Here is an 11,048-nt window from a genome sequence, read left to right on the forward strand (position 1 = left end):
CTATTCAGAACTATCAAAAGTATGTGGAAAAAGTGAAAAATGAAAAAAAAAATTTTTTCACCGGAGGCCAAAGTGTCAGATTTTCGGTTTTTCTAGGGGGAAAGTCGAGTTTCGCCAAAATCGATTTTTTTAGCCGGGTGAACGTTNTTTTTCACCGGAGGCCAAAGTGTCGGATCTTGGATTTTTCCGGGGGGGAAAGTCGGTCCAAGGGTCACAAGGGTCAAATGGTCAGATCTTGGATTTTTCGCCAAAATCGATTTTTTTAGCCGGGTGAACGTTGATTCCAACTATTTAAGCGACGGGCTATTCAGAACTATCAAAAGTATGTGGAAAAAGTGAAAAATGAAAAAAAAAATTTTTCACCGGAGGCCAAAGTGTCGGATCTTGGATTTTTCCGGGGGGAAAGTCGGTCCAAGGGTCAAATGGTCAGATCTTGGATTTTTCGCCAAAATCGAATTTTTTAGCCGGGTGAACGTTGATTCCAACTATTTAAGCGACGGGCTATTCAGAACTCTCAAAAGTATGTGGAAAAAGTGAAAACTGAAAAAAAAATTTTTTCATTGGGGGCCAAGTGTCAGATCTTGGATTTTTTCAGGGGGAAAGTCGACTTTCACCAAAATCGAATTTTTTAGCCGGGTGAACGTTGATTCCAATTATTTAAGCGACGAGCTATCCAAAACTCTCAAAAGTATGTGGAAAAAGTGAAAACTGAAAAAAAATTTTTTTTTCACCCGGAGCCAAAGGGTCAGATTTTCTATTTTTCCAGGGGGAAAGTCGACTTTCACCAAAATCGAATTTTTTAGCCGGGTGAACGTTGATTCCAATTATTTAAGCGACGAGCTATCCAAAACTCTCAAAAGTATGTGGAAAAAGTGAAAACTGAAAAAAAATTTTTTTTTCACCCGGAGCCAAAGGGTCAGATTTTCTATTTTTCCAGGGGGAAAGTCGACTTTCACAAAAATCGAATTTTTTCGCCAATTGAATGCTGATTCCGCATTTATCATTAATATCAGCGATTTATCGTTAATATTTCGTTCTAAATTCATAATGTTTTCATAGTAAAACTTGGCACAGTTCCAATTCCCCGATTTTAATGATTAATGCATAAGCATTGTGGGTAAGTTTGAATCAAACATGAAGTTTTTATTAGGAATGCTCCATATTTCAGGTGAGACGAGAAAATTAAACATTCCATTATTATGAACTCCATTCCGTACACTCGTTATTCCAGACTAGAACAGTTAAGCCACTGGAGAGGATGCACTCGTTATTTTAAAACTCGTTGGATAACGCTTTTTGCGGTGAATACATACGAAAAGTGTCTGTTTTCCAGCCAACTGCGAAGACAATTAAATTGGATTCAACCCGGCAATTGCAATTCGAGTTGCATGCAATCTCGTTCGTGTCACTCGCGTAACAGTACGTAGCGTGAAAGAAATAATGAAATTGAATCACTTTGACATTGACGATTTCAACGTTGAAAAATTCAGATTTTCAGATTTTTTATTTTTTTCCATTTTCGATTGTATACGTCACAGGGGCAGAAGTTTCAGGGGCGTATACACACGGGAGACTCTTTGAGAGAGAATAATAGAGGGTAATGGAGGATGCGGAAACAATGAAATTCACATGACTTCGTGTTATTCATTTATTTATGGTTGTTTGTTTCAGATGTGCCTTCTCGGCACTGCACTCGGGGAAAACAGCACCGTAGATGATGTTTTTGGGATAACCTCCGCGGGAGTTCACGGGGAGAACGAGGCGGTGAGTGAATTTGTGATTTTTTTGCTGCAAAATTTTCAATCTCAATTCAAGACATTTGGAGACATTTTAAAAATTTGCAAAAAAATGACGAGTTTTTGACAATTTTGAAAGTTCAAAATTAAAAAATTAAAATCGTTTGTTAAAAATTACTGTGTTAAATCGTAAAAAATGAATTAAACTGTCAAGTTTTTCCGGTATGATTCTCAATTTTTCTGTTCACATTGTAATTTTCAATTATACATTCTCTCCGTGTTGACATTTTTATGGAACACAGTCGATCACAAGTGAGACATCATAAATTCTCACCAAAAAATCCTCGACTACGACACCCAGAATAACTATACTGCCCTAAAACTGCCATGAAAAAATAACAATTACCAAAAAGTCACGAGTGCGAACGTCCTTTCCACCGCACACCGACGCTAGGAAGTCAACGTTAAATTATCTTTACCCCCCAGCGGAAAAAAACTGTTTTCACTGACTAGAGATGAGAGGAGACGGGTTTTCTCACGCTCACAGTATTTTTCGCGGAATTTATTCACTTGTAAAAATATTATTTCTCGTCTCAGTGTGTGGAGTGGAAGAGACGTGGGGAATAAGACGAAAAAAAAAATGCCTACGAGGTTTGTGTAAAAACTTCAAGGAGGAATTCGCCTTTTCCGTTCCCTATTTCCACCTTTTTCTCTCTTGTAACCACTTCATACCGAGTCACACACACACACGTGTCAAAGAACTGAGGAACACTCGTGACCCCGAGAATTCCCCCCTCCCTCCCCCACGTTTTTTGCTTCCATTTCAACTCTTCATTGTTCGTATTCCACTTGTTCATGGTAAAAAGTAACGTCTCTCGTTTTGCTCTGAAGAGCATGTACGTCTCGTCAATATCTTGAAGATGTGGGGAATAGAAGTGAGCATTTCTGACGTTAACATCGGAGAGGGAAAAATTCCGAGGGATTCTGGGAGACGTGTACACATGTATCTGGCGAATTTCACTGCTGCGAGTGCTTTTTTCTTTCTGATGAACGAGAGCTGCGGAAAATGTCTGAGAAAAATGTTGCTCGAGAAAAAAAAATCTGGATAAGACATTTGCATCGGGAAAATTCATCCTCGTGGCAAAAAATGCAGGAGAAGTTTATGAAATATTAATCAGAAAGGGTCGATTTTAGAAAGTTTATCAAGCCCCGTGTTCAGAAGTATATGCAACATCCGAAGTATTCCAACGCGGAATATCCGAAACACTCGTTTGGCTTTACGACGAGTGCATAAAGTTTTCAGAGTATACCCTCCTATTGAAACGCAGCTTCATCTTGTTACCCAGTGTGCCATTTTCCTCGTTTGAAGTAGGTTGCAAAAGTCAGACGGTTGCATTCACCAGCGAGATGTGCGCATTTCGTATGTGCTCTACAGGGTCATGTGACTGTCGTATAACGAAAATCCAGGGTAAATCCGCTCGTTCGTTACGCTTGCAGAGGAGTGAATTAAGAATAGGACAATTCAAGGATTTGGATTAGAAATTGAGTTGTGGCATTTAATACTGAGGCAAATTTAATGGAGAATCAGAGGTTAAAATACACCGAGAGAAAAATTCAATAAAAATTACCAGAAAAAAATGTAAAAATTACGTTTCGAAAGGTAATCCGCGAGTGAAGTAAAATTCAATAAAAAGTGCGAGTCGGAAGTGAAATTGTACGTATCGCCACGTAAATTCTATGATTTTTTCCGTAATAATTAACCAACCGTCTGATGACTCACCGCTGTGGGGACAACGAGTCGTTCCGTAATTTTTACCGATACTCGATAATTTTTATCGAGGCTTGCCTCAGTATCTTTTCGAAATAAAATGTTGAAAAAATTGAAAATTACGCGGAATAATTGATAATTATTAATTTCTTGGCGCTGAATAATTTTCTAAATTTTTGTTAGATGAAAAAAACAGACATTTTTCTAGAATTTTCTAAGAAAATGAGTAATTTTCTCGTTTTTCTAGAATTTAGAACGAAATTTACTCCGCGAAAGAAGGAAAATAATAGTTGAAAAGCCAAATAAATGAATAAATAATTGAAATTGATAAAATTCATGACTTCACGAAACTTTTATCTTCTATAGACAGGACTCCCGTGAATTGGATCGCACATCGGCACGCGTTTCATCAAATCCTTTGAATCCTCCCCTGTTGCAAAACACACAGATAAACAAAAAGAATACTCCCAAATTCATACAGAAATAACAAAAACATGAAGCTGAACATCCGAGTGTTAGACGTGTGTGATGCAAAGCGAGGAACCACTGGAGCGTGAGGCACACAGGAAAACCTCGTTAGCTTTCACTGTACAAAGCACAAAGTTTAAACTAACGCCAGTGAGAGATTCACGTCAAGTCGCTTAAAGTGATTTCCGAATTGGTCCGGCCATTGCGTTTGCACTACTCTGCGCCATACGGTTGCGTCAGTGTGAGTGTTAACATCTCATGGTGAAAATTGTTTACAAAATTTGGTTTGCGAAGTTTGACGGGAAATTTTGGGGTCGTAACACTCAGCGATTATGACTCGAGTGTTTAAACCGGTGAATTTGGGGCACAAGTGGCGAAACAGGATAATCCAGTCAACATCAGGATGCGTTTTGTTATATATCTCCGGGTCTGATGCGCGGAGGGAAAAATTGGCTAAAAATTACCTTGAAAATTGGGGCAATTTTGTCTGAATTTTCCACGTCAAATCCCGAAAATGTTTATCATCTTTAATTTTCACTGAAATTTGCGGAAATATTGGCATTGAAAAATCAAATATTCCAGTTATTTTCACTTCGAATTATCAGAAAATTAAAATAATACTCGGCTTTTTAGTTCAATTATTCCATGAAAATTCGGAACAATTTGGAAATTTCAGGGAAAAATTGAAAATTCATCTCACTTTATTTCTGAATTTTCCATGTCATATCCCGAAGCTTTTTATCATCTTTAATTTTCACTGAAATTTGCGGAAATATTGGCATTGAAAAATCAAATATTCCAGTGATTTTCACTTCGAATTATCCGACAATCAATATAATACTCGACTTTTTAGTTCAATTATTCCATGAAAATTCGGAACAATCTGGAAATTTCAGGGAAAAATTGAAAATTCATCTCACTTTATTTCTGAATTTTCCGTGTCAAATCCCGAAGATTTTTATCATCTTTAATTTTCACTGAAATTTGCGGAAATATTGGCATTGAAAAATCAAATATTCCAGTGATTTTCACTTCGAATTATCCGAAAATCAATATAATACTCGACTTTTTAGTTCAATTATTCCATGAAAATTCGGAACAATCTGGAAATTTCAGGGAAAAATTGAAAATTCATCTCACTTTATTTCTGAATTTTCCATGTCAAATCCCGAAGATTTTCATCATCTTTAATTCTCACTGAAATTTGCGGAAATGTTGGCATTGAAAAATCAAATATTCCAGTGATTTTCACTTCGAATTATCCGAAAATCAATATAATACTCGACTTTTTAGTTCAATTATTCCATGAAAATTCGGAACAATCTGGAAATTTCAGGGAAAAATTGAAAATTCATCTCACTTTATTTCTGAATTTTCCATGTCAAATCAGAAATTTGCGGAAATATTGGCATTGAAAAATCAAATATCCCAGTGATTTTCTCATCGAATTATCCGAAAATCCATATAATACTCGACTTTTAGTTCAATTATTCCATGAAAATTCCGAAAAATCAGAAAAATTCAGGGAAAAATTGAAAATTGAAATGATCATCTACGATTTTTTTTCCCGGCACTTTAAGTAAACAGACGACTCAATCGATTCACCCCCCCCCCCCGAAGTGTCTCTCTAAAGGTCGGATAAATTCAATTTCAAGATAAAGAAAAATACCGAAGTCAGAAAAATAGAGATACGTCGGCTGCTGTAACCCAGATATGTATCCTATCCTCACTCTCGTCTCATTCGTTTTGTCTATCCCGTCCCCCATACATCCACCATAACACCACCAGTGAAATACAATGGTAGGGCATTCGCGAGAGACACACTTGCATTGGCAAACTTAGTTTTATGCTACCGTAGAGGGAAGACTCTCAACAATATATAAATATAGATTGAAAGGTGCAGTGAGAAGGGTGATGTGCAATCAGACCACGAAAGAAACTCCAGAAATGCTGAGAGGATATCGATATTCACGCACGCAGTGTATATATAATTCTATACTCCTGCAAATATCGCGTACAGATGAAATTCGTTTGGGTGGGGGGGAGGGAGAGGAGGGAGAGAGAATAACGGAAATGGAGGCTGTCGGTGGAAGTGCCACGGGGGCTTTTAGTTTTTATATCCGAGTGAAGTTACATCAATTTAGTTTGCCTTTTGCATGTATGCTACCTGCTAAAGCAAAAATTACATTCGGCGGGAGAGGTATGGGATTCGGTGCAACTGAAATATGTATATCAACGGGATTAAATTTTAGAATGTATATCTGCACTTGATGGGTACTCACAGTTAGTGGGATGTTAACTGAAGTTGTGTTTATCAGAGTTATTTGGCTGATGTTGGATAACTGCCCCGAACGGTGGAGAATATTGTTGGCGAGAAACTGTTTCTATACAACAAGTGGTTTTAAAGTTTTCACATTTTTGGTGAATTCCTTCAATTATTTGTTAATTTTAGTTTAATTGACGTTGATTACTCGGGAGTGATGTAACGTCAGGGTAAAAAAAGAACAATTGAGGTGAAAATCATTGTCCAGTTTACACTTGAGGATATTCAAGTAGTTTGACTATTTTTTCTCCACTGAAATACTTTTCTAATTTTGTAGTCGACGGCCAAGTTTTCGGACATTTGACTGTGATTTTATTACTTAAAAATGAAAAAAAAAATTAAAAATTTTACTTCTGAAGAAAGATTGATGATAATAAATTACTAGCATTTTTTATAAATAATTTATAAGCAGTAAATTTTCTGCCATAAATTTGCTCGGAGTCGTAACAAATTTATTCACGTTCAGAATTTACCCAGAAATCGATTTCATGCTTTAAAAAAAAGGTTTCCATGACTCTAAGTAATTTCAATTATTTATTTATAAGCAACGAATGTTTAAAAAAATAATGATGTGTGAATTGTAATTTGAATGACGCTGATTATTCATGATTTTATTAAAAATTTACAATATCAAGAATTCATATCTCAATGTCTCAATTCGCGACTCTAAAAATGACTTAAACGTGTGAATCCCGGGGGTAAATTAATATTAATTATTTATCAATAACAACCAAGAAAAAAATGGCATGGGGTGATGGGTAACCCCAGTTAATCTAGTGCATTCCGAATGTAGCGTTGATTTTATTAAAAAAATTGACGAATTTCTGCCCTCAAATATTTTCGACAATATTTCGTATCGACTCAATCGACTCCTCACATAAAAAACCGACAATTCCTCCAATACTCATTTATGTGGCTCTCTCCGAATTCATCCCAGAAGCCAATCGGGACCTGACGTCATCGAAGTGAGCAGTAAAGTTTGTTCCCGATATGGGAGACATCACGAGAGAAATGCCGACAATCTTCTACTCACGAAAAATCGAACAACTAGAAGGCGATATGGTTATAATCGTAAACACAGGGGAATAATCAATTTTATTGGTGAGCGTCGAGCATCAAGTCTGGTGGTCGTCTCCTCGTGAAAAAGTTGAAAGAGTGAAGAAGCAGCGAATGAAGAGAGCAAGAGAGATGAACAAAAAGAGTAACAGAATTGTTGGAGATTCGGATGAGGAGGGGGGAGAGATGCTTTTACAATGTCATAAAGTCCCTGTCTGTCTCGGATATCATTCCGTATTTAACGGACACTTGACTCGAAACATGCAGCCTCTCTTCGGCAGTATAACGAATGGAAATTTGTATTTTACGCGTGGGCCAAAGAGTAGCCTATTCGAATTCTCGTATAAAATGTAACGATCTTGCGCCTTCGACATTGGATTTTTCGATTGTCCAGGCGTCGCGCGTAAAGAGAAATGAAAAAGGCATCGACGACACTGGAATATTCTGGATTTTATCACCTGTCGTTATTCCTCTATTGATCGTCAGAGTGATTTTTTCTTTATTTTTCAGGCAATTTACGGTTGTCAGTGGTGTCATTGAAAAAAACAGGGGAAATTCGTGGGAATTTCTGGAAAGAGAAACTACTGCGCTCCAGTAGTCTCCGAAATATAACTGGAAAAGTTCGTCGGAATTGACTGCAGCAAAATGGTCGTTTTTTTTCATTCATTCATTAAAAAAAAATTGTTCTACTTATTTTATTTTATTTTTTAAATTGATTTTTTCTTAGCGGATTTTTCTATTTCAGGAAAATAATAAATTGCTTTTATCCATCTGTCTATTCATTTGGTTCATCATCTTTGAGGTGACGTAATTCAGAATGTCCCAATTCGTCAACATTGTTAAAAATTTTATCAATTGACAGTTCTACTCAAATTTAAAGGAATTTCGTCTTGAAAAATTAAAATTTCATGGGAAAATCAAGGAAAACTGTTAATTCAATTCAAATTATTCCATGAAAATTTATAGAACTTATCAAAATTCAGTTAAATATATTTAAAAAATTATCACTAAATTGAAAATGCTCAAAATTTGGGGATATTTTGGAATATTCATATTTTAATTGAAGTTTCAATTAAAATAATTTTAATAATAACGATAAATAAAATAATTTTTCGGGTAACCTGAAATTTAATGATTTTTTCCCTTTAAACGGAAACCCGGAGATTAAAGTCCATGAAAACAAATTTTTATTCAACAATGAAGTATTCAAAGAAGAAAAATCATCTGTTGACGTTCTCCCTAATGATGTCATTAAGCATTCTCAATGTTTCAACCCTGAGAAACATTAAAATCCCGACTAGCGCCGATAGCTACCACTGGAATCCCCTTCAAGTGTTCTCCAGATAAAAAACCCATCCCCGAAAATTGATGATTAAACGATGTCCAGTTGACCACACGTAACCGTGGCCCAAATGATAGAGTCCAGTGGGGTCAGATGGAGAATCTTCTGGACACCGTTATCTCAGATCTCTCTGAAAGTGGCCCTGCCCTCCCCTATTCTATCCTAACCAACCCTGCGCCACCATTAGCAAAGGCGAGTGGACCCACTTCCTTGGTGGTTGCTTTCAATAATTTGGAAGTCTAATTTTCCCCATCCAAAACTCCCAGTGCCTTCGTGTCTCGTCGCCTATTCCCAAAGACTATTTCGAACGCTATCCGAAATCACACAGAGGCAAACTTGAATCGACCTCAGTCCCAACGTCTGGCTGTCTGTCTCTGGGCTTCTTCGGTGAAGCTAGTGAGAAAGAGGTGATTCGGGGGATTTGTGGAAAGAGAACAAATTGACACCTACAAACGGCGTAAGGGGAGAAATACTCGAGGGCTAGGAAAAGCCTTCGGAGAAGCCGCATTTCACGTTGGAGGGTTTGAATAATGCAGTCTGCTCGAAATGCGATCACAGGGCGGTATTTTCGGTGAAAGGAAAGCCCTGAACTTTTATAGGATTGAGACTTTTCGGTGGATTCGGGGGAATTATATATTTAGAACAATTATGCAGGGAGAGAAAGTCTAGGAAAATTCTAGTACGAGTACAGAAAAAAGAGCGCAAAGCGACTGCCGGGGAAACATTCCAGTGGAATTCCTTTATGAAATTTTTACAGAAATGCCCGGTAATTTTATGAGAAATCCCTAGAAATTGGAACAGCATTAGGCATTTTTGATAGCCGGTGGATTGGGATTTTTTCCAGTCATTGATATTCAGGAATAGGTAATTCAGGGATTTGGAGACCAATTTTTGAACATAAATATTCTGACATAATTAAAAATCTCTAAATTTGTTAAAATTTTTTAAAAATTTTGACTCAAATTTCCGCTACACTTGTTGGAAGCTCTCATCAAGTATTCGTTTTACTGAAATTTCAAGGAATTGTGGCGATTTATTCAGCATCTTGGATATTTTGGAGTCATCCTCTGTGTCTTTAAATTAAAGAAAAAAAATCCACTGTCTGGGAACAAGTGCTATTGTTATTTCCACCCAGAGGGACTCAACAATTCGACTATATCGCTGGGATGCTCCTTGAATTATTAAAGCGACGAGAAAATGAGCTTAAAATGACTTCAATTTCTACTCCCTGATTCATTAAATTTTTAGATTCATTACCGGTGGAATAAACGAGGTATTCCCATTATTATTTCACGAAGTGTATAATTCCACATTCTGTAAAAACGTTATTCCAGGGCGATTAAATCAATGTTATTACTTTAACGGTCATTGAACTGTACTGGGAGAAAAAATAAGTTCTGTCGAAAAATTGGATCATATTATTCCCCTCCTGAGATGTTTTGTCGTGTTGAATCAATTAACTCGTGGACACAATTTATTCTATTATTTTCCTTAATTCGTATTACTTGTGGACAAAAAATTATTCTGAACATGGAAATTATTCTGAACATGGAAATTATTCTGAATATAACACCAGAAGACGAACAAAAATGTCAATTCTCTTATCAAGTGCTCGGTCGATTTAATTTAAACCTTGAATTCAACTGAAATTCAGCAAAATTTCTGAATATCTTTCTTCCCCAATTTTTCCCCCCAGAAAATCGTGAATCTCAAAGTTTTTGATGAGTCCCCTCAGCATCCCGATGATTTTCAAATAAAACCGAAACGTTTTGAATCCTGTAGTTGATGAAGTTCTGTCGAAAAATTGTATTATATTATTCCCCTCCTGAGATGTTTTGTCGTGTTGAATCAATTAACTCGTGGACACAATTTATTCTATTATTTTCCTTAATTCGTATTACTTGTGGACAAAAAATTATTCTGAACATGGAAATTATTCTGAACATGGAAATTATTCTGAATATAACACCAGAAGACGAACAAAAATGTCAATTCTCTTATCAAGTGCTCGGTCGATTTAATTTAAACCTTGAATTCAACTGAAATTCAGCAAAATTTCTGAATATCTTTCTTCCCCAATTTTTCCCCCCAGAAAATCGTGAATCTCAAAGTTTTTGATGAGTCCCCTCAGCATCCCGATGATTTTCAAATAAAACCGAAACGTTTTGAATCCTGTAGTTGATGAAGTTCTGTCGAAAAATTGTATTATATTATTCCCCTGCTGAGATGTTTTGTCGTGTTGAATCAGTTAACTCGTGGACACAATTTATTCTATTATTTTTCTTAATTCGTATTACTTCTGGACAAAAAATTATTCTGAACATGGAAATTATTCTGAATATAACACCAGAAGAC

At 36.4% G+C, this 11,048-nt stretch overlaps 1 protein-coding gene across 4 annotated transcripts in view; it reads left to right on the forward strand.

The window, feature by feature from the left end:
- LOC107038239 (protein madd-4) overlaps positions 1 to 11,048 on the forward strand; it is a 119,730-nt gene that overhangs the window by 72,252 nt on the left and 36,430 nt on the right. For all 4 annotated transcript variants that reach the window (XM_015257227.1, XM_015257226.1, XM_015257228.1 and 1 more), the window contains one exon: positions 1,672 to 1,764. In XM_015257227.1, coding sequence (XP_015112713.1) covers positions 1,672 to 1,764 — 93 coding nt within the window. The remainder of the gene's footprint in view (positions 1 to 1,671; positions 1,765 to 11,048) is intronic.

This window comes from Diachasma alloeum, unplaced genomic scaffold (assembly GCF_001412515.2).
Source record: "Diachasma alloeum isolate Michigan unplaced genomic scaffold, Dall2.0 Dall_scaffold_00279, whole genome shotgun sequence".
Lineage (NCBI taxonomy): Eukaryota > Metazoa > Arthropoda > Insecta > Hymenoptera > Braconidae > Diachasma > Diachasma alloeum.